The sequence below is a fragment of the Microcaecilia unicolor genome, chromosome 5, assembly GCF_901765095.1.
Source record: "Microcaecilia unicolor chromosome 5, aMicUni1.1, whole genome shotgun sequence".
Taxonomy (NCBI): domain Eukaryota; kingdom Metazoa; phylum Chordata; class Amphibia; order Gymnophiona; family Siphonopidae; genus Microcaecilia; species Microcaecilia unicolor.
This window is the reverse complement of record NC_044035.1, coordinates 5505786-5530446: the sequence shown is the minus strand read 5'-3', so window position 1 is coordinate 5530446 and position 24661 is coordinate 5505786. Positions and strand designations below refer to the sequence as shown.

Sequence of the window (24661 nt, the reverse complement as noted above, 5' to 3'; positions counted from 1 at the left end):
TATCTCTTCAGCATGTCGAAACTTGCTTTTTTACACTATTCATATTTTTTTATTCTGTATTAAAATTATATGCTTTTTCAATATTTTTAATTTTTCAATTTTCAGCCTTTCGGGGCCTCTTGGGCCCTTTTCTGGGGAAGCATCATGCATTTTTGGATACATGAGTACTCACGCTTTCTGGGCTGTAGAGCCTTTTGACCTTGTCGGCCGTTTTTCTCTTCATGTCAGTGTGCCGAGTGGCTTTAAGAAGTGTACTTGATGAAATAGGAGTATTTCAGGCACAAACCCCATAACTGGTATGTTCAGTACTTGGGTCTAGAGCACTGGGACAAGTGTAGTCTCTGCCTGTGCACGCAAGCAAAGACCTTACTGCTCGCACAGTCCAAGAGGATAAACCTTGATTCTGCATCAGCGTGCACATTGAGCATGGCAGGGGATTTTGGTATTCAGGTGCGCCGACACAAGTCTGACATAAGACTTGTACCACTGTCCTCATTGGTGTAAAGAAGCATCACCATTGTTCTCCCTCCAGACACTTTGCCCTCTTCTCTCCTGTGTCAACATCCTTGATTGTACGGGAAGAGCCCATACCACAGTGACCACTGTCCTCAGGGCCGTGCCAATACGGTAAGCGGGGTAAGCACCGCAGGGGGGCGCCGAACTCTGGAGGGCGCCACCCCGGTGCTTACCCCTCGCCGCTTACCTGAGCTCCGCGCCGCAGAGGCCTTTAAACCTTTTACCTCTGAGGCTCGATGGTCGCAGCAGTGTCAGTGAAAGCGCTGCCGACGTCTCCCTTCCCTTCGCGCTCGTTGGTTCCCTCAGTGTCCCGCCTTCTTCTGACGTCAAAAGAAGGCGGGACACTGAGGGAACCAACGAGCGCGAAGGGAAGGGAGACGTCGGCAGCGCTTTCACTGACACTGCTGCGACCATCGAGCCTCAGAGGTAAAAGATTTAAAGGCCCCAGGGCACGGAGCTGAGGGAAGGGCAGAGAGGCATGGATGGGAGGGCAGGGCCCAGGGAGAGAACAAATTGCTGGAAATGGATGGGAGGGGAGAGGAGAGAGAAGAATTGCTGGCTATGGATGGAGGAGGGACAAGGATGGACATGGATGGAAGGGCAGGACCCAGGGAGAGAGAAGAAATTGCTGGAAATGGATATAGAGCAAGAAATGAAGAAGAAAGGAGGAAAGTAAAGAAATAAATGGAAAGGAAGCCCTGGAAACGGAGTTAAGAGGACATATAGCAGCATGATCAGAAAAAGAAAGTCACCAGACAAAGGTAGAAAAAAATCATTTTATTTTCATTTTAGCGTTTGGAATATGTCCACTTTGAGACTTTACATCTGCTACCTTATTTTGCAATGTATAGCAATTTGTTTCTAAGAATATTGCTGACAATTCCTGTCAGTGTGGCAAGTGGTGAGCGATCACTTTCACGGTTAAAAATCATAAAAAATTTGTGATCTATTTGTTGAGCAATCCCACAAAGATGCACTCCATCTTTCAGCTCCTATTTCCTTTGCATCTTGTGCCACACGGGGGGGGGGGGGGGGGGGGGGGGCGCCAACTGATAGTCTGCAGGAGGGCGCCAGAGACCCTAGACATGGCCCTGACTGTCCTCCAACTTATTGCTCGAGAGCCTTCAAGGTCTTTGAGATCTCCTACACTTTCACAGGCTATAACTCAGGCTGCCACTATACCACTTTCACAACTGGTACAACGCCTACTCTTCATGAGGAAATCTGGACTGTGATCAAGAAGGATCTTTGAGGGCTACTGCATTCTGCCTATACAGGCTTGTAAGGTGCTGTGCACCAGCCTAAGCCCAGCCTGTCAATACATTGGAGATGGTCAAAGGGTCCCGCACCCCAGCTTAGTGTTGACCATACTGGGCAGTATGAACTCGACCAAAGCATGCGTTGACATCGGCAGAAGAACTTTCTCCAACTTTCAAGACTTACCTGCCTTGACACGCTTCTAGGCAGAGCAAACACTTTAGTCAACACTTTGATATACTTCCCATGAACGGTACTTTGAGCAGTTGGACTTGAACCTCTCCTGGGAGACCAATCAGGACCCACAGGACCTATTAGCTGAGGAGTCCTATGGCATTCCATCTGATCCTTCTCCACCACCTGAGACACGGGTCTCCTCAAGAGTATGTCCTCCCCCCCCCCCCCCCCCACCCCTCCGGCTTTGTCTGTGAGATGGCTCAAGCTATACCTTTCAAATTGGGAAATGGAGGAAGAAACTGATCAGAACTTCTAGATTTGAGACTCCCAGAGAAGGAATCGCTGTTCCACTTCATACAGTTAGGAAGAGTACTCTACTGAAAAACTGGGAGACTTCACTGATAGTTCAGGTAGCCCCAAAGAAAATTGATGCAATGTATAGGATATAGAAACCTACTGGGTTTGAGAAGTTACCTCATTATTCCCTAGTTGTGGAGTCTGCCTTAAAGTGCACTCGCAGTACAAGATTCCATGCTTCTCCTCCTCCAGGAATTATGGGGTTTCATAGATAAGATGGTGATCAGTTGCCTATTAAAGATAATTTCAGAAGTCTTTTTTTTTTTTTTTTTTTTGTTAGCTTTTACTTTTTTGTTTTTTTTTTTTAATTTTTATTAAATAAGAAAAATCTCAAATTACATACAAGAATTGCCAACTTTGTTCATTTGCTTCATATAGCGTTACAGATTCTTGATTGCTGCTGAATGCTCAACTACCTAGATTATCTATTCTAGTACATTATATCACTACCACTACCTCCCCCCCTCCCATCCCTCCCCCTTCTTGGCTAGGCTGACCTCCATTTATATATTGTTCATATGGCTGCCACATTTTCAAAAAGAAGTGCATTTTACCCCTTCTCAATGCAGTAAGTTTTGACATCTGATACAAGTATCCCACTTTGCGGAATACCGTGCTCATGTCTGGCAGACTCGGCTGTTTCCAGGCTCTTGCTATTGCTATCTTTGCCGCCACCATATATTGTGTCGCCAACTTATGACGAATCATTTTAATCCCTGTGGGAGGAAAGTGTAGTAAGCAGTGCTCTATCTTACATGGATATACCCATTGCAGTACCGTGTTGACCTGGGCCATCACTTCTTTCCAAAATTTCTGCACCTTCAGGCATTCCCAGAATATGTGTATGAATGTACCCTTTGCCCCACAATCCCTCCAACAGGCAGCTGACACATCCCTATAGATACGTTGCAGCCTATCCGGTGTGTAGTACCACCAGTAGTATATCTTAAACCCATTCTCCCTCGTGGATTGCGCTAAAGATGGTTTAAATAGTAGTCTATAACATTTCTCCCAGTGTTGTTGTGTGTATGTGGATTGCAATGTGTCCTCCCACCTGCTGGTATAGACTCTCTGTGGGTTCCCCCTCTGGATTAGGGCCTGGTAGATCCGAGTTACACTGCCTCTTCCCCCTCCTTTTCTTAATGCACCTTCTAGCTTTGTTTCTTCTAATTCAAGCTCGTCCCTAGCGCACGTCATTATATAATGTCTGACGCTACAATAGAAGACTTGATCTCTAGGGGGTAGCCCATACTCTTCCTGTAGCCTATCAAAGCTAGCCATTTCTCCCTTCTCCCACAGTTGGCCCAGGGTATGCAGCCCCGCCCTCGACCACTCCCAAAATACTTTCTCAGTTCCTCCCAATTTAAATCCCGGCGCCTTTGATATAGATGTCTGGAGGTAATATTTTCTCTCCAGGAACCACTGTTTCCTGATTTGGTACCACGTGGTCAATATATGTCTGATCCCCATTGGCAGTTTTCTTGTCACTTCCAAGAGCTCTCTACCAGGAAGCCACAGTGTATCTCCTAATGCCTGTGTCCCCATCCACGCCCTCTCCCAATGTAACCATTTCCTGCTCGCATACGGGTTCCAATCCGCTAAGATCCTTAATTGTGCTGCCTTATAATATATTAGAAAATTTGGGACTCCCATTCTCCCCCGGCTATGCGGCTGGAACATGATTGCCCTTCGCACCCTCGGGGGGCATTTCCTCCAAATACAGTGGGGGAAATAAGTATTTGATCCCTTGCTGATTTTGTAAGTTTGCCCACTGACAAAGACATGAGCAGCCCATAATTGAAGGGTAGGTTATTGGTAACAGTGAGAGATAGCACATCACAAATTAAATCCGGAAAATCACATTGTGGAAAGTATATGAATTTATTTGCATTCTGCAGAGGGAAATAAGTATTTGATCCCCCACCAACCAGTAAGAGATCTGGCCCCTACAGACCAGGTAGATGCTCCAAATCAACTCGTTACCTGCATGACAGACAGCTGTCGGCAATGGTCACCTGTATGAAAGACACCTGTCCACAGACTCAGTGAATCAGTCAGACTCTAACCTCTACAAAATGGCCAAGAGCAAGGAGCTGTCTAAGGATGTCAGGGACAAGATCATACACCTGCACAAGGCTGGAATGGGCTACAAAACCATCAGTAAGACGCTGGGCGAGAAGGAGACAACTGTTGGTGCCATAGTAAGAAAATGGAAGAAGTACAAAATGACTGTCAATCGACAAAGATCTGGGGCTCCACGCAAAATCTCACCTCGTGGGGTATCCTTGATCATGAGGAAGGTTAGAAATCAGCCTACAACTACAAGGGGGGAACTTGTCAATGATCTCAAGGCAGCTGGGACCACTGTCACCACGAAAACCATTGGTAACACATTACGACATAACGGATTGCAATCCTGCAGTGCCCGCAAGGTCCCCCTGCTCCGGAAGGCACATGTGACGGCCCGTCTGAAGTTTGCCAGTGAACACCTGGATGATGCCGAGAGTGATTGGGAGAAGGTGCTGTGGTCAGATGAGACAAAAATTGAGCTCTTTGGCATGAACTCAACTCGCCGTGTTTGGAGGAAGAGAAATGCTGCCTATGACCCAAAGAACACCGTCCCCACTGTCAAGCATGGAGGTGGAAATGTTATGTTTTGGGGGTGTTTCTCTGCTAAGGGCACAGGACTACTTCACCGCATCAATGGGAGAATGGATGGGGCCATGTACCGTACAATTCTGAGTGACAACCTCCTTCCCTCCGCCAGGGCCTTAAAAATGGGTCGTGGCTGGGTCTTCCAGCACGACAATGACCCAAAACATACAGTCAAGGCAACAAAGGAGTGGCTCAGGAAGAAGCACATTAGGGTCATGGAGTGGCCTAGCCAGTCACCAGACCTTAATCCCATTGAAAACTTATGGAGGGAGCTGAAGCTGCGAGTTGCCAAGCGACAGCCCAGAACTCTTAATGATTTAGAGATGATCTGCAAAGAGGAGTGGACCAAAATTCCTCCTGACATGTGTGCAAACCTCATCATCAACTACAGAAGACGTCTGACCGCTGTGCTTGCCAACAAGGGTTTTGCCACCAAGTATTAGGTCTTGTTTGCCAGAGGGATTAAATACTTATTTCCCTCTGCAGAATGCAAATAAATTCATATACTTTCCACAATGTGATTTTCCGGATTTAATTTGTGATGTGCTATCTCTCACTGTTACCAATAACCTACCCTTCAATTATGGGCTGCTCATGTCTTTGTCAGTGGGCAAACTTACAAAATCAGCAAGGGATCAAATACTTATTTCCCCCACTGTATATAAAAACAATTTACAGTGAAGTCGCTCAAAGAAACTACTTGGGATTGGGATGGGCAGTGCCATAAATAAATATAACATTTTAGGGAGCAGCATCATTTTTATTGCTTGTATTCTTCCCATCCAAGATACATTTAATCCTTCCCATCTATCTAGCTCTGCTAACAATTCTGCCACCTTCTTAGGGAAATTTGCCTGGTACAATTCTTCCACCCTCGGCGTCACCTGCACCCCTAAGTATCTAATGGATTTCGTTGCCCACATAAAGGGGAGGTCTGCCTTCATCCTAGCGGACTCCTGTGGCGAGACTGTTAGATTCAATATTTCAGATTTAGTAGTATTAATCTTAAAACCTGACAGTGTTCCAAAGTGTTCCATTACCTCTGTTACCCTCCTAATTGAAATTGCGGGTCTCGTCAGGGTGAGAAGCACATCATCAGCGAATAACATTAGTTTATGTTCTCTCAGCCCTTTCGTCACCCCCTGAATGTTGGAATCTCCCCTCACTGTGCATGCCAAGGGTTCCATAAAAAGGGCAAACATCAAAGTCGAGACCGCACATCCCTGTCTAGTTCCTCTATGCAGTTCTATAGGCTTAGTATATGACCCATTAATTTTTAGTGTGGCTAATGGAGCTTGATAGAGTAGTCTAATCCATCTCAGGTAATTTCCCCCTATTCCCACTTCTCGCAGCACTGCAAATAAGTCCCATTCCACGCGATCAAACGCTTTCTCTGCGTCTATCGAGAGAAGTAGGGCCGGCTGCTCCTCCTCCCTCACCTGTTGGATTACATGAAGCAAACATCTTATATTATCAAATGCCTGTCTCCCTGCAATAAATCCCGTTTGATAGCTATGGATGAGCTTGGGCAGCACTCTTTGCAAACGTGTTGCTAATATTTTAGTGAATATTTTATAATCAACATTGAGTAGCGATATCGGCCTGTAAGAGCCGCACTCCTGCGGATCTTTTGCAGGTTTCAGAATCAGGGTTATCGCTGCTAGTCTCCACGATTGTGGGAGTTTCTGCTCTTGCTCTAATGCTTTAAAAAATCTCCAAAGCAGTGGTGCCAAGTATGCTCTATATTGCTTATAAAATCGAGCCGGGAACCCATCCGGGCCCGGCGCTTTGCCAAGGGGGAGTTCCTTAATAGCCCGCTCGACCTCTTCTAGTGTGATAGGTTCTGATAGCATCTCCTGCTCGGGCTGTGTCAAGTGAGGTATATCTATTCTCTTGATATAGCCTTCTATCTCAGACCCTGTGGCCTTCTGTTCTGAGTCATAGAGCTTAGAATAGTAATTATAGAATTGCTCCTGAATTTGTTCATTCTGACTAACATTTTGGCCTGCCTGGTTTTTGATGCTTCCTATATAGGTGCGACTCCTCTGCTGCTTGAGTTTATTTGCTAAAAGTCTACTTGCTTTATCTCCAAACTCATAATGTTCTTGTTTCGTTTGCTGTAACTGACTTGCTATTTCAGCCAATTGTGAGTCTTAAGTTGCACCTATGAAGTTGTTCTCCCACCCCAGAGTCAGAGGGATTCGCTTTGTGAGACTTTTCCAGCTGTTTTATGCTCTTATTGATTCCTCCTGTTCCCCCTTTGTCTTTCCCAAGTGTACCCTCAGCGCTATTAATTGACCACGTAGTACCACTTTTAGCCCTTCCCATAAGTTTACCGGGTGTATTTCCCCTATATCATTGAATTCAATATACTCCCTAATATACCTTTCGACTTCTTGCACATTTTGTGGCTCTCGGAGGATAGTTTCGTCCATGCGCCAATATTTTGTCCCAGTATGGTGTCTATCTAAGCTTTTACTTGTTCACTACTAAAAAAAAAACAAAACCCAAACTGATTTACTGGTCAGTCTGTAATTGTCTATAACATATTGTCCTTTTATGCAAGTAAAGCTGTAATTTTAAAAACAAAAACTGAAAATCAGTGTAGATAAGTGATGAACATGGCTGCAGATTTAACATGTTAATGTGATGTGTTCTTTAACATGTGCCAAAATGTTTACATTGCAATTAACTAATTTATCTGGGCTCCTATGCCAGGCCTGCTGCTTATATGGGTTTGAGCAGTGGGTCTAGAAGCAGATCAGCGTTTGATTTAAGTTCCTAACTTCCTGTTTCTGGGTCCAGCAGGACCTAAGTCTTCTGCCTTCTGCTGTTACCATTCAAACCCGGACAAGCAGCAGGCCTGGCACAAGAGCAGGAGAGCATGTAAGAAAAACAAACGTTTATCTACCTGATTTAACTCTGTTATTCTGAGGATTCTCTCTCCCCCCCCCCCCCCCAATCTTACATCCTTCTCTCCAACAGTACAGCAGTTGAGCCAAGTCATAAGCCAAAACTCCCTTGCTGTACCTTGAACATAATCATAATTATTTTAATTGTGCAATTAAAATTTTATCTCCTGTAGCCCTAGTGATAGAACCTTGACCACTAAATGTTATGTACAGATAAACCCGTAAAATCAATAAAACAGAGCCTTGAGGAACACCTGCTTTTCAAAGTCTTCAGAGCAGAAGTTACCAACATAAATTCAGCAAGTTCATCTGTTCAGACAGGACAAAATCTTGCCTAACTATACCTAAAAATAGCAAAAGTGCACAAGGTAAATAGTGTAATAACTAGTCTGTGTATAGGGGCAGGGTTTGTTGTTCAGTCCTTGAAAACCATATTGAAAGGGGTCTAACATATAGGTGTGTTCTACATAATCATTCTGCTAACAAGACACTGATATTTTCTCAATGGCAAGAAGGGATGAAATAGGACTGTAATTGTGCCAGGGATCAGTGTTGCCACATGGGAAAAAATGTTCACGCCCAAAACCGCACAAAGTTAATTTGCATGTGAATGACATCATTAATATTGAGGTCATTTGCATATGAATGACATCAATGTTAATGAGGCCATTTGCATACAAATGACATTGCGGCCGCGGAAAACCAGCTGAAAAAACCACGGCGGGCAAAGAAACTGCTGGTGGGGCAAGAAGCTGCCCAAAATCCCGCAACCTGCATGCGGCATGAAAAAGCTGCAGCGGGTCGCAGGAAGGAACCCAATTGGGCGGGAAAACTGCAGCCTGTAGAAAATAGACAGCTGAACAGCGGACTACCCTTCACACAGGAAGAACCCGATGCATCCACAAGGCTCTAACAGTGTTTAAGGATGGTCCCTGGTCAAACCTTACATCTTGTGGTCTGGTGCTACTTTCCTGTAGCATTTCCCTCCCCCTCCCCCCCCCCCCCCCCCCCCCCCCCCAACAAAAGACTTTCAGAAGTGGGTGAACAGTTGCAGCTTCTGAAGACCTTGATAACCTATGAAAATGAATTGTTTGATTTACTGTATATACTCAACTATAAGTTGATTTTGCAGAGAAGTCGAGGGCAATTTTGGGATTAACAAGGGCAAACTTGATGCGACTCGTATGTTGAGGCCATAAACAAAGGAAAGAATTGCCTGCGCACACATCCTCCCCTGCCTCACTTGCACCCTACCTCCAGGTTCAGCATGTGCTCTGAAACCTCTTCCCCTGTGGAGCAACAACAGAGCAGATCACAGAAGGCCTAGCTGCACAAATACAGTGTACATGCTGTTTGGAAAAGTTTTAGGTACATGGTTGGGGGGGGGGGGGGGGGATATTGAGATGCCAGACTGTGCTGACAGAGGGAGCGAAGTGCAGCCAGCAGATCATGTGGTCAGCAGGGGGGGGGTTAATCCCTCCTCTCAGTACCCTTCTCCGCCAACTCCAGGCTCCGCTCATTCTGCCTCGCCTCACCCTATGCTTGGAATCAACTTCCTGAGCCCTTACGCCAAGCCCCCTCCCTACCCATCTGCAAATCCTTGCTCAAAGCCCACCTCTTCAATGTTGCTTTCGGCACCTAACTTTTATACCTTTTCAGGAAATCTAGACTGCCCCTATTTCACTGACTGTACATTTGTCCTTTAGATTGTAAGCTCCTTTGAGCAGGGACTGTCCTTCTATGTTAAATTGTACAGCGCTGCGTAACCCTAGTAGCGCTTTAGAAATGTCAAGTAGTAGTAGTTAAAGCTTTTACTGCTACCAGTGTGTTACTCATAAATAAAATAACTTGAAGCATTTTGAAGCCCAAATTTTTAAACTTACAGCCAAATATGTATAAAAGACCCATTACTAAGCACAGTTACATCATGCCACCCAGCTATATATGGCACAATTATTCAGCTGTTGCTGTTATAGGTGACCTAATCAAACATAGAACAACAATGACAGATAAAAAGAACATGCCCATCCATGCCATTTACTACCCTTATCTCCTTAAAATCCTATATAATTGACCTAAGCTTTCTTTCCCAAAAGTGGTTCTTAAGTAACTTGGCTGAGACAGAGGTGAGGAAGCCTCTGTTTGTCCTGGAATGTTGCTACTCCTTGGAATTCTGCCAGGTACTTGTGACCTGGCTTGGCCACTGTTGGAAACAGGCTAGTGGGTTAGATAGACCGTTGGTCTGTACCAGTATGGCTATTCATATGTTTCATACAATAGCTGCCACCTGTTTGAATAACAGAATTGAATACCTTTTGAACCACTGCAGCTGGGTCTGAAATATTGGCCCATTTTGTTTTAAATCCTTGCATTTTTCTCGCACAGAGTTCTGATTTCATTATAACAGGAGTTGACAGTTTCTTAGGGTCTAGGTGCCAAACTTTAATGAGCCAGCTTGCGCACACAACATCCTTAGCTCCCTGCCTCCCCCAGCAAGCACACGCCTATAGATCCTCACCATGCCACATACCCTCATGTAGCATATACCCCTTCCCCCCCCCCCCCCCCCCCCAACCACCACCACCTGTAGCCGCCTCCCAGTGATGACTCACCCTCCTCAAACTGAATTCTCCCTACTACTCTCGCGGCTTTTTAACTTCTCCACCAACACATGCCTTCCCAGCTTCTTGCACACACACACACCAGTTTTCGCTCCCTTCCCTCTCCCTCCAGTAGCACAGGTACCCAGTTCATGCTCCTCCAGCAATAGAGAAACAAATGGAAATGAAATGTATTGGAGGTGCACATTTCCCAAAGCTGATATTGTCCAATTGATAAAATGCTCAGATTACAAAGGCAGAAAAAAATATATTTTTCCATTCAGTTTGGTCTCTTCTGCTTTTCTTTTTGACATGTCTTCTCTCTCTCCATGTCCCTGTCATCTTCAGCGTCTCTCATGTCTCTCCCCCCTCCCAATGTTCATCTGCTTTGTGTCCCTATCCTTCCTTTATATTCAGCATTGCCCCTTTGGTGTCTTTTTTTTTTTTTTTTCCCCCTGTGATCAGCAGTGCCCCTTGGTGTTCTTATCCCACTCCTTTTCCACTACTGCCCTGTATCCCTCGCTATTGTTACTCCATGCCCAACATCTCTTGTCTGTGCTTGACCCTCCAGGAAAGGGAACACATCTCCATCTTACTCCTCACTCTTCTCTCTCCCCCCCCCCCCCCCAAGTTCAGAATCTGTCACCATGCCTTGAAAGGCTGCCGCTGCTAGTGAGGATCAGAGGCAAGTTTCCCAGGGAGAGGTAAGGTGCTGTCAGGAACGGCGGGGGGAGGGAGAGATGCTGGCTGGACCCAGCAGGGAAGAGGAACTGCTGGCAGGGATAAAATGTAGGCGCCATGGTGACCTGGGGTTTGTCAAGCCCTGCTTTAAAGGATGTGTAACCTACTAATACTATAATGCTACAAGATGTACTCGGCGCTGCACACTGGACATGAAGAGACAGTCCTGCTTACAATCTAATTAGGGCAAATAAGGGAATTAAGGTAGGAATGATAAAACATGGATACTGAACTAGTGAGTAAGGGGTTAGGAGTTAAAATCGCTATCAAAAAGGTGAGCTTTTAGCCTAGATTTGAAGACTGCAGAGATGGAGCTTGACGTACCGGCTCAGGAAGTCTATTCCAGGCATACGGTGCAGCAAGATAAAAGGAACGGAGTCTGGAGTTAGTGGAGGAGAAGGGTGCAGATAAGAGAGATTTACCCAGTGAACGGAGTTCCCGGGCAGGAGTGTAGGGAGAGATGAGAGTGGAGATATACTGAGGAGCTGCAGAGTGAATGCACTTAATAAGAGTAGTTTGAACTGTATGTGGATAGGGAGCCAATGAAGTGACTTGAGGGCTAATATGAGCATAGTGACACTGGTGGACTATAAGTTGTGCAGCAGAATTTTGAACATGTTGAAGGGGAGGGGTGAGAAGCAAGTTGCAGTAGTCTAAGCGAGAGATGTAAAGAGTGTGGATAAGAGTTCTGGTAGTGTACTCAGGAAAGGATGAATTTTGGTGATATTATAGAGAAACAGGTTTTAACAGTCTGTTGAATATGTGCAGAGAAGAAGAGAAAGGAGTCAAAGACCTCAGGGTTATGAGCTGACGAGACGGGGAAGATGAGTGTTACCCATATAGATAGAGAATGGAGGAAGAGGAGAGGTTGGTTTAGGGGGGAAGATAAGAAGCTCAGTCTTGGTCATGTTTGGTTTCAGATGGCGGTGAGACATCCAGGCTGCAATGTTAGACAGGCAGGCTGATACTTTGGCCTGTATTCCTGCTGAAATTTCTGGTGTGGAGAGGTAGATCTGGTAGTCATCAGCGTAAAGGTAATAACTGAAAACCATGGGATGAGATCAAAGGGAAGATGTAAAGATGGAGAAAAGAGCTCCCAGGACAGATCCCTGAGGTACACCAACTGATAGTGGAATAGAAGTGGGGGAGGATCCATATTGTTCAATGCATCACCCCTTACACTTAATTGCCCTTGGCTTTAAAACTTTGGCTTGGACAGCTAAATAGGATTAGGGCTTATTTGTAATAAATACTCGGTAAAGTGGCCTGCATTTCTGGGTTTTTTTTTTCCCTTGTCATGCAAGATGAGGATGTGGGGTTATATTTAAATACCTCTGCCATAAATGCAAAATTGGCGAGCCTTTCTATTGAAAGGAAACTCTGACATAGTGGAACATAGGGGAAGGTGAAATATTACTCCTGAGTCTGTCCCCTTGTGAAATAGTTCTTCACAGAAGGTGGTGAATTTGGAACAGCATTCCATTGGAGGTGGTGGGGACAGACTGTATTTGAATTCAAGAAAGCATGGGACAAATACAAGGTCTTCTAGGAAGAGGAAGGAATGTAGGTTGCATGAAATGGGCAGCCTGGATAGGCCATAGGATTTACCTGTTTTGACTTTTCTCTGTTTGCTTCTGAAGCATAATACTACTACTATAGCTTGTTCATGTTGGTGGCTTAAGTATAGTTGAAAATATAGAAAAGGTTTTCAGCTTTGTTTACCTTGCACTTCAAGAAATGAGGCAACAGCACTGAAATCAAGTGGTAGTCTGTTAGGTCAAACGTTCCAGCCCATGATTTTTTTTTTGTTTGGCATGAAACTTATTTGTGCGGTAAGAGCAGATCTTCACCATATAGTTCATTGGGGAACAGCTCATGAAGATGACATGCTCAGTGAGAAGTGGATGATTTTCTTTGAGAAGACTTATTCATAAACAAGGCTTTGTAACTTCAGCATTCTTGCCTAAGGAGTTGAGATTAAATAGATTTGCCATAAAGACAACCATTCCAGTGTTTTGAGGGAGATGGGTGTCATAAGTACTACAGATAGTGACTGCTTTTTTATGTGTGTGTGGTGGTTTTACTTCAGAAGCACTTATTTGCAAAAGACATTGTAGAAAATATTGATGCTACAAGGTAGTCTGTTCTTTTGGCCATTTTTGTTTTGGGTTTTGTTTTTAAGCTGCCCATTTTCCACACAATGTAATGCATAACCGAGTTGTAACAAATTGTGTTTCCATCATTCACAATGTATTGTAAGCCACACTGAACCCGCAAATAGGTGGGAAAATGTGGGATACAAATGCAATAAATAAAATTAAAAATAATGCCTTTGTATCGCTCCATGGTGCGACCGCACCTTGAATATTGTGTTCAATTCTGGTTTCCGCAAGTGGAATTAGAAAAGGTGCAATGAAAATGATAAAGGGGATGGGACGACTTCCCTATGAGGAAAGGCTAAAGCGGCTTTCCTTAGCGTCCCTCCGGACCGGACCAGGATTGGACTGATGGGTTGTGCACGCCTACCAGCAGGTGGAGACTGAGAAAATTCTAAGACTAGAGAGCCAATGAGAGCCCTGGCCATGTGACCCTAGCCCCAGTATTTTCTCAGTCTCCCAGCAGGTAGGAAGCGAGCCCATTTCTCTGTCTTTATCTTTCTTTTTTAGAGGTTAATAATAACATTGCTACCTCTTCTTCTGTGCCTAGGAATTCTCTGTTAGACGCTGGTCAGGAAGGGACTTCTTTTCCTTTCTTTCTTTTACAGCCTCTGGGGGTGTCAAACTCTGATGCCTCCGGGTCCCTCCCCCCTTCCTCTCCATCTCCCATACGTAGCTGGGAAGGACTACCCTTTGTTTAGAAAGGTGTATGTCTTTGGGAGAGGCAGCCACTATAGAAAGTTAAATCTTATAAGCATTTTAAGGAGCAAGCTACATCCCCGGCTTCTAACGAGCAGACAGCTATGTGTTGTTCTATTACTCTTCAGCAGAGTTTTCCCCATTACTTTAACGAGCAGGCAGCTCTGGTTGCTGTTTTAGGTGTCTATATTATCTAGCTGGTTAAAAAAAAAAAAAAGAGGCAGCAGTAATTTGGAGGAGTTTGGAGTAAAAAATAAAAAAATTAGACAACTTGTCCCCACTGACTGAATGAGCAGACAGCTCCGTTTGATTGCATGGGAATGCTGTGAGTCAGCTGTGTAAAAAAAAAAAAAAAAGTAAGCGGCAGCATTTTGTTTTCAGCCCTCTTTTAGAGTTCAGCTGTATTTTATTTAGCACTGCCGTTTCTGTTCTTCCCTTAGCGGTTTGTTCGGCGGAGCAGTTCTTAAAATAAAAAAAGAGATTTTGGCGCGCATTACCGTCATGTCCAAGAAGCTGAGACGCTGCGCTGTATGCCAGCGTTGGGGGATCTCCTCTTCCGGCTCCTGTAAATATTGTGCGCCGCTGGGGGGTGCGTCGGGACTTTCTTTTTCGCCATCTTCGGGCCGTTTGGGGCTGATCTTTCTCAGGAGTCGCCTATGTTCTTTAGGGGGGTCATTTCTTTGCTTTTTATGTTTTTAATGTTGAGTAGCTGGTTGCTGTAGCCTAATAGTCAGCACTACAGTCTCTGAAGCTGCTACTACTACTGTTTATCATTTCTAAAGCGCTACTAGAAAAACGCAGCGCTGTACTCTTGAACATGAAGAGACGGTCCCTGCTCCTCAGATCTTACAATCTCATTAGGACAGACAGAACAAACAAGAGATAAGGAGATTTTAAAGTGAGCAGGTTAAAATAAGGGTTCTGAACAGAGTGAATAAGGGTTAGGAGTTAAAAGCAGCATCAAAAGGTGGGCTACAGAACTGGGTGCAGGTCCCAGTTTTAGCAATTTATTTCTCTATCTTGGACTCCTGTATATCTGTGTCCCACTATATATATACATCACTTGGCCAGCCTGTTTGATGTTTGTTTCTTTATAAAAGCGGCTACAGCGCTTCAGCTTGGAGAAAAGGCAGCTGAGGGGAGATATGATAGAGATCTATAAAATGAGTAGAGTTGAATGGGTAGATGTGAAATGTCTGTTTACGCTTTCCAAAAATACTAGGATTAGGGGGCATGGGATGAAGCTACAATGTAGTAAATTTAAAATGAATCGGAGAAAATGTTTCTTCACTCAACATGTAATTAAACTCTGGAATTCGTTGCCAGAGAATGTGGTAAAGGTGGTTAGCTTGGCAGAGTTTAAAAAAAGGTTTGGACGGCTTCCTAAAGGAAAAGTCCATAGACCATTATTAAATGGACTAGGGGAAAATCCACTTTTTTGGGATCTTGCCAGGTATTTGTGACCTGGATTGGCCACTGTTGGAAACAGGATGCTGCGCGTGATGGACCTTTGGTCTTTCCCAGTATGCCAGTACTTATGTTAAAACGCTGCTCCTGCTGGTGCACATGCTGCACCTTATACGGATTCCCGTATAAGGTGCAGCATGTTGTTCTCAGGCGGTTATCTCTGAACCCTCCCTGAGGTAATGGTGGCAATGTTGAAGCCCCATGGCACTCTTTCCTCACAGAGAGCCCTTCTGTAGCAGTTAAGACGCCTGCTTCTCCCTAAATTTGTATTGGATTCTTAGTCTGCTCCTTTTACTGCTGAGATGGGCTCAGACGTACCACTTTTCTCCTGATTTCTGCTCCTTAGGAATTGCCACTATAAAACCATCGAGCCAACAGCTGCGGGACTGCTCTGTGCACCCGGAGCAGACCACCCCCACCACCTCGCCTTTGGTATGCTAGAGCATGGGTGTATTCCACATTCTAGGTTTGGAGCAGATAGTGGGACTTGGTAGCTTTTTGGGTGTGTAGTGCTTCAACTTCCTTGTCTAGTGTTAACCTTTTTTTTCTCTCTTTTTCAGGAAAATCAGCCCTTGGCTAATGGCCCTTCCCGTGATAGTTCTAAGCCACCTCTACTTAAAGAAGCAGGCCTTAGCTACCCACAGCTGCGTCCAGGCTACATCCCAATACCAGTCAAGCATGATGGCTTGGAAAATTGGCAGCACCATCCTTACTCATCCCTACAGCAACCTGGTATGCAGAGAGTCCGAGAAGAACCAGCTTTTATACCTGTGCGGTCACAGTCACCTGTAAGGTCTCATCGCTCTCAGTCACCTGCTAGAAGTATACCTGAAACATCACAGACTGATAAACAGTGTGGACAGACAACTGTGTCCAGCCAGAGCCCGTCTTCCTCTGGGTTAGAGGTAAACTTGTGACTGCATGCACTTTTATGTAGTTTTTAGGACTTCTCAAGCAACTGCTGTCAAATTGAGCTGAAACTGGCCCCTGATGGATTGTGTTCTCTATCGGGGAAACAAGATGTGTACTTTATTCTGGCTCTGATATGGGATTCTGTGCAAGAGCAGACACTTATGTCTCAGTAAATCAAATGGAAGGGCTCCCTGTAATGAGGTGTGGGAAAGGTTTAACAAATCAACTGTATATTTTTATCAAATTCGAGGATGGAGGACTTCAAATCTGTTAGGATTCCCTTGAGTTCTATTGTGGATGTTTGAGCGCTACTATATGACAGGGCCAGTGCTAGGGTGTCTTGTGCCCCACCCCCATCCAGCATCTCCTTTCTCCTCCCACCCTGCCCCCTCTTTTAGCCCAGTGCCTTAAAAGGTGAAGAAGAAAAGATGTTTTTGTTTTACTTGACTGCTTTTTAATTTACTTGAAAATTTCCCATGTGTAGATATTTATCATGAAATAAAATTGAATATCACTAAAACTGCTTAAAAATTATTGTAGCAGGAGGAAACAGCACTGTATTTTGTGCTAATTTTTCTACACTGTTCTATACAATACAATAATACACAGCCAAATTTCAGTGAGGATATCCTGTGTACTGACTGGTTCATCTTAACTGTTGTAATCTGCCTTGGGAAGCCTGGCGTTATAAAGACTGGAAGTAAAATTAAACTCTCCTTTCATTGGGGCACATGGAATCATATCTTCCTAATCTCTTGTACAAAGGGATTATTCTGTTTTGAGCATGTTTCAGGGATAGGTGATTTTCATAAGTCAAAATAAGTAAAATAAATCTTTTCTTTCATGTAGATCTCATTTGTTTAAATATAATTAAATGGGCTATAAGCCTCTAATGCAGTCCATTGGTTTTCTTATATTTTGTTCTTGTGATGACATACTGTGCCACCCCCCCCTTTCCCACACACACTACAACCCTCCCGAGAAGACCTACCTTTCTTTTAAGGCTGCCCTGGTGGTTTAGTGGCCTCCGGGGAGGCAGGAAAGAATCCCACTCCTTTCTGCCCTCTGCCACTCCTCCGTTTCCGCTTTGCTGTTCTGTGCTGGGCTCAGTTCTCATTTCCTTGCTATTTTTCTAAGTCTACTAACATTGTCAGGAGTTAGATTTTTCAGCTTAGACACCCAGTTCTACCCAGTTCATTATACTAACAGTCTTGCTCCTGATGTCTCAGCTTTGCCATCTGCGTTACTGAGGATCTTTGAATGACTTTCAGATAATCTTGTACGAACACTAAAATAGTTGTTGGATTACTGATCACCTTCCTACTCCTGACTATAGTACCATCTTTCTGTGGTTCTCCCTTAAGATTGATTCATAGTTATAAATTGGAATCATTGGGGAACTCCTTTCGAACCACAGGTAAATGCTTTACTGCTACTATGCTCAATTCTGTGCCATTTGCTCATTTCTGGATCACTCATCTCAAGTACAGTATTTAGTGATTTCAGAGTTCAACTACTGGCTCGTGTGTGCCAGGCTTTGTCTCTTAAACTTGTATGATAACAGAATTTAGTGATCAAAATCCTATGTCAAGCTAGCCACTTTCAGGTCTCCCTGCTTCTGAAACACTGGTTTACTTTAGCTGATAAGACTCTGTACTCTAGCACTCCCTTATCTTTCTTCACATTATTGTTCCTTATGCTCCTTGTGTTCACTCTTTAGATGACTGCCTCCTCAGTCTTCCTCCTTTGTCCTCCACTCTTGGAATCCACCTGGTTGTCTGCATTTTTTTTTTCACCTTGCACTTTCTCTTTGGAATTCATTACTAACACGTTTAGAATGTTTTAGCCAAAATGTAAAGCTGGTTTAAAAACTCTATTTTCAAATGATCTTAATTCTACTATCCATCTTACCTCAGTGTTATCTTTGACCTGACATCTAGCCCATTCTTCCCTTCTTATTTATCTAATCATCTCTTACTGTTAACTTTTCTAATTTGTAGTTCCTTTCTTATTTTTAAATTTTTTTTTATTGTAACCTGCTTTGTCATAACCTATGAAACGCAGTATATTAAAATTTGTAAACCGTGAAAGTGATATTTTGTGTGGATGGTTGCACTCGTGTGAAGCTCCACTGGGGCAGCACTAATTTTTCACTGGCAGTCTTCTAACCTGAAGTGACTGCACTCCCTGTAAGTGCAATGGCCCAAGTTGGACAGTTAAATTTATGGGCAGAAAAACTAGCTTAGTTTGCAGAAGGTACCCAGCCCTTGTAAAGAGCTAAGAAATGTCATCCAAGGCGCAAGCCTCCCATCCCGATGTGCAGGGGCTTCTTCTCACAGAGCCAAAAAGTAGAGATATAAGATTTCACATTATATAATGAAAACCAGATAACTTTTCTACAGGTGTTATACTTATAAGTTAAAATTCTATTAAGAAAAAAAAAAAAGGACCCAAGCATCTTGAGAAGCCCAATGAGAAAAGCTTTTTGGGGCTCAGTCCGGTCCTTTGACATCAAAAGGAGCATCAATATCGGGAGGAGGGGTAATGGCTGCTGAGAGACCAACCTGCTCTTGGAGCAGCGAGGCGTCGAGTGGGTCTCCACCTGCCTCAAGGCCTCCTGTTACGCAGGGCCCCCCGGGACCGACCTTCGTCGGACCCGGTCCTGAGGAGACATGAGGATTTCATGTCCTCTTCATCGGTACCGAGGAGTCTTGATGACGGGCGTCGAGCGAAGGCGAAGAAGCACCATCATCGTTCTCCATCGACACACAGTGCTGGGAGCTCCGAGGCATCGAGAGTCAGCACCCGAGAAGCATTGGCGCCGAGAGGATCGCTCCCCCTTGATACAGGAGGTGCCGATGCATCGGTCTCCTAGCAGCCCGGTACCTGCTCCCAAGCCTCCATAGATTGACACCGCTTGTTCCACCGACCCCCTCAGCCTTCACCGATGGTGGCTCTCGGCGAGCCCATCCGGGCCTTGTTTCCAGGACTTCTGGAAGGACCTCTGCGTCAGTCAGCTTCGGCGTTGGGGGTGCTTGCGCCTTCTGTACTGTCTGCTGCAGCGGTGTCTGGCCCTTCGCCAGCAGCATCGGCGTCAGCTGCTACCCAGGTCGACTCCCCTTCGACGTCGGCCTCTCGACATCACCATTGGATATCGTTCCTCGGCGTCTAGGCAGATTCAGTGTCTGAGTACCTTGAGAGGTCCTTATCCGATACTGAGCAGGAGCGTTTGTGGGAGTCAGAGGAAGACACCAGGTACCTTTCTTCTGATGAGTCCTATGGGATTCCCTTTGAACCTTCACCTCCACTAGAAAGGAGACTTTCTCCACTGGAGAGTCTATCTATCCTTTTTCTCTTTTGTCCGGGAAATGGCTATGGCTATTCCCTTCCCTGCGGAGGTTGAGGATGAGCCCAGGACTGAGATGCTTGAAGTATTCTTCTCCACCTAAAGAGGCTGTGACAGTCCCTCTGCATAAGGTACTGAAGGAAGTCCTTATGCAAAACTGGTTGGCCCCTCTGGCTGGCCCTGTGATCCCGAAGAAAGCTGAATCCCAGTATCGGATCCACAATGAACCTGGATTGGTGAGGTCTATTCCGCCCTCAAGAGAGCCAGGAGTACTAGAGACTATGCTTCGGTGCCCCCAGGCAGAGAAGATAGGACTCTTGATTCTTTTGTGAGGAAGACGTATCAGGCCGCTATGCTTGCTGCCAAGATTCAATCATACCATTTCTTCACAAGCGTTCACTTGCGGGACTCGATAAGGCAACTGTCTAGCTTGGTTGATGCACTCCCTCCGGAGCAAGCCGAGCCTTTTTGCCAGGTGGGCAGGCAGCAGAAGGTGTCAAATTCCTGGCCAGGGGTACGTTCGACACCTTTTGATGTAGCATCCAGGATCGCTGCTCAAGGTATAGTGATGCGTAGACTCTAATGGCTGCATGTCTCTGACCTGGATCATTTGATCAGCAGCGAATGGCGGATGTTCCTTGCCAGGGGGATGACCTTTTTGGTGAAAAAGTAGAGGATCTTGTTGACAGATCAAGAAGCATAACGATGCTATGGATTCTCTCTCATACTGGTCGTCTTTTGCTACTACCTCCTCATCTAGGAGGTTTTTTGGAGGGAAGAGGAGTGCTCCCTATTCCTATCCTAGGCGTAGGTACACTCCTGCTTCTCGGCAGCCTGCCCAAGCTCAGCCCCAGCGCGCTCGTCCTTGTCAACTGTGTGCGTCTAAGGCCCTTGCTGCTCCCCAGCAAAGGCAGGGGAAGGGCTTTTGACTGGCTCCAGTTAAGCATAGCCTCACTAAAAGTGTCCGTACCAGACGACTTGCCGGTTGGGGGGAGGTTGATATTTTTTCACCAAAAGTGGCCTCTCGTAACCTCCAACCGGTGGGTCCTTCAAGTAGTCCGGTCAGGATACACCCTCAATCTGGAATCCAAACCTCCAGATTGCCCACTGGGAGCTCATTCTTACAGTTCCCAGCACAAACAGGTATTTGCAGAGGAACTCTGCGCCCTTCTGAAGGCCCAAGTGGTCAAACCCGTTCCACCAGGGGAAGAAGGGCTGGGATTCTATTCCAGGTACTTTGCTGTGCAGAAAAAGACTGGGGGATGCGCCCCATCCTAGACCTGAGGGCCCTGAACAAATTTCCAATCCGAGAAAAGTTCAGGATGGTTTCTCTAGGCACCCTTCTTCCCATAATTCAGGAAAACGATTAGCTATGCTCTCTGGACTTAGTTTGCTTACACCCACATCTCGATACTTCCAGCTCACAGGAAGTATCTTCGATTTTGGCTGGGAACTCCGTACTGTGTACTGCCCTTTGGTCTGGCATCTGCGGCCAGAGTGTTCACAAAGTGCCTAGCTGTAGTCACAGCGTCGTTATGCAGACTGGGAGTGCATGTGTTTCCTTATCTCGACGATTGGCTGGTGAAGAGCACCTCGGAGGCAGGTGCTCTACAGTCCATGCGAATGACTATTCAGGTGCTAGAGCTTCTGGGGTTCGTGATCAATTACTCCAAGTCCCATCTCACCCCAGTTCAAAAGTTGGAATTCATTGGAGCTCTGTTGAATACACAGACTGCTCAAGCTTATCTTCCCGATGCAAGGGCAGACAACCTCCTGTCCCTGGTGTCCATAGTTGGAGCATCTCAACAGATCACTGCTCGGCAGATGTTGAGACTTCTGGAGCGCATAGCCTCCACAGTTCATGTGACTCCCATGGCATGTCTACACACGAGATCAGCTCAATGGGCCCTAGCTTCCCAGTGGTGTCAAAGCTGCGGGAGATCGAGAATGTGATCCAACTGTCCACTGACGTTCGGAATTTCCCTTCAGTGGTGGACGATTTGATCCAATTTGACCTTCGGACGTCCATTCCAAATTCCTCAGCCACAAAGTGCTGATGGATGCATCCCTCCTGGGGTGGGGAGCTCATGTAGATGGACTTCACACTCAGGGAGCTTGGTCCTTTCAAGAAAAAGGTCTTCAGATCAATCTTCTGGAATTGCAAGCGATCAGAAACGCTCAAAAGGCTTTCAGAGATCAGCTGTCCAACCAAATCATTTTGATTGACAGACACTCAGGTTGCCATGTATTACACCAACAAGCAGGGGGGCACCGGATCTCACCCTCTGTCAGGAAGCCGTCCAGATGTGGCTTTGGGCACGCGGTGATGGCATGTTTCTCCAAGCCACATACCTTGCAGGCATAAACAGTCGGGCCGACAGGTTGAGCAGGATAATGCAAACTCTCGAGTAGTCACAGAACATGGGCATAGCCCGCAAGATCTTCCAAGCATGGGGCACCCCCTCTGTGGATCTTTTTGCCACTCAATTCAATCACAAGGTCCCTCAGTTCTGTTCCAGGCTTCAGGCCCATGACAGACTAGCGTCGGATGCCTTTCTCCTTCATTGGGGAGCAGGCCTCCTGTATGCGTATCCTTCCATACCTCTAGTACAGAAGACTTTGCTGAAACTCAAACAAAAGACTGAGGAACCATGATTCTGATTGCTCCCTTCTGGCCATGTCCAATTTGGTTCCCTCTTCTTCTGGAGTTGTTCTCCGAGGAACCATGGAGATTGGAGTGTTTTCCAACCCTCATCACCCAGAACGAGGGTTCACTTCTATATCTCAGCCTCCAGTCTCTGGCTGTCACAGCCTGGATGTTGAGAGCTTAGAATTTGCCTCCTTGGGTCTTTCAGAGGGCGTCTCCTGAGTCTTGCTTCCAGAAAATATTCCATGAAGAGGTGTTACTCTTTCAAATGGAGGAGCTTTGCTGTCTGGTGTGACAGCAAAGCCCTAGATTCTTTCTTGTCCTACACAGACCCTGCTTGAATACCTTCTACACTTGTCCGAGTCTGGACTCAAGACCAACTCCGTAAGGGTTCACCTTAGTGCGATTAGTGCTTATCACCGCCATGTAGAGGGTAAGCCTACCTCTGACAGCCTTTAGTTGTTTGCTTCATGAGAGGTTTGCTTTTGTCAAAGCCCCCTGTCAAACCTCCACCAGTGTCATGCAATCTCAACGTTGTCCTCACCCAGCTGATAAAAGTTCCTTTTGAACCACTGAATTCCTGTCATCTGAAGTTCTTGACCTAGAAGGTCATTTTCTTGGTGGCTGTAACTTAGCTCGTAGGGTACATAAGTACATAAGTAGTGCCATACTGGGAAAGACCAAAGGTCCATCTAGCCCAGCATCCTGTCACCGACAGTGGCCAATCCAGGTCAAGGGCACCTGGCACGCTCCCCAAACGTAAAAACATTCCAGACAAGTTATACCTAAAAATGTGGAATTTTTCCAAGTCCATTTAATAGCGGTCTATGGACTTGTCCTTTAGGAATCTATCTAACCCCTTTTTAAACTCCGTCAAGCTAACCGCCCGTACCACGTTCTCCGGCAACGAATTCCAGAGTCTAATTACACGTTGGGTGAAGAAAAATTTTCTCCGATTCGTTTTAAATTTACCACACTGTAGCTTCAACTCATGCCCTCTAGTCCTAGTATTTTTGGATAGCGTGAACAGTCGCTTCACATCCACCCGATCCATTCCACTCATTATTTTATACACTTCTATCATATCTCCCCTCAGCCGTCTCTTCTCCAAGCTGAAAAGCCCTAGCCTTCTCAGCCTCTCTTCATAGGAAAGTCGTCCCATCCCCACTATCATTTTCGTCGCCCTTCGCTGTACCTTTTCCAATTCTACTATATCTTTTTTGAGATACGGAGACCAGTACTGAACACAATACTCCAGGTGCGGTCGCACCATGGAGCGATACAACGGCATTATAACATCCGCACACCTGGACTCCATACCCTTCCTAATAACACCCAACATTCTATTCGCTTTCCTAGCCGCAGCAGCACACTGAGCAGAAGGTTTCAGCGTATCATCGACGACGACACCCAGATCCCTTTCTTGATCTGTAACTCCTAACGCGGAACCTTGCAAGACGTAGCTATAATTCGGGTTCCTCTTACCCACATGCATCACTTTGCACTTGTCAACATTGAACTTCATCTGCCACTTGCACGCCCATTCTCCCAGTCTCGCAAGGTCCTCCTGTAATCGTTCACATTCCTCCTGCGACTTGACGACCCTGAATAATTTTGTGTCATCGGCGAATTTAATTACCTCACTAGTTATTCCCATCTCTAGGTCATTTATAAATACATTAAAAAGCAACGGACCCAGCACAGACCCCTGCGGGACCCCACTAACTACCCTCCTCCACTGAGAATACTGGCCACGCAATCCTACTCTCTGCTTCCTATCTTTCAACCAGTTCTTAATCCATAATAATACCCTACCTCCGATTCCATGACTCTGCAATTTCTTCAGGAGTCTTTCGTGCGGCACTTTGTCAAACGCCTTCTGAAAATCCAGATATACAATATCAACCGACTCCCCATTGTCCACATGTTTGCTTACCCCCTCAAAAAAATGCATTAGATTGGTGAGGCAAGACTTCCCTTCACTAAATCCGTGCTGACTTTGTCTCATCAGTCCATGTTTTTGTATATGCTCTGCAATTTTATTCTTAATAATAGCCTCCACCATCTTGCCCGGCACCGACGTCAGACTCACCGGTCTATAATTTCCCGGATCTCCTCTGGAACCCTTCTTAAAAATCGGAGTAACATTGGCTACCCTCCAGTCTTCCGGTACTACACTCGATTTTAGGGACAGATTGCATATTTCTAACAGTAGCTCC

At 45.6% G+C, this 24661-nt stretch overlaps 1 protein-coding gene across 1 annotated transcript in view; it reads left to right on the top strand.

The window, feature by feature from the left end:
* BAG3 (BCL2 associated athanogene 3) overlaps window positions 1-24661 on the top strand; it is a 51425-nt gene that overhangs the window by 11111 nt on the left and 15653 nt on the right. Inside the window, exon 2 of the mRNA XM_030202614.1 lies at window positions 16098-16442. Within this exon, the coding sequence (XP_030058474.1) occupies window positions 16098-16442 (345 nt within the window). The remainder of the gene's footprint in view (window positions 1-16097; window positions 16443-24661) is intronic.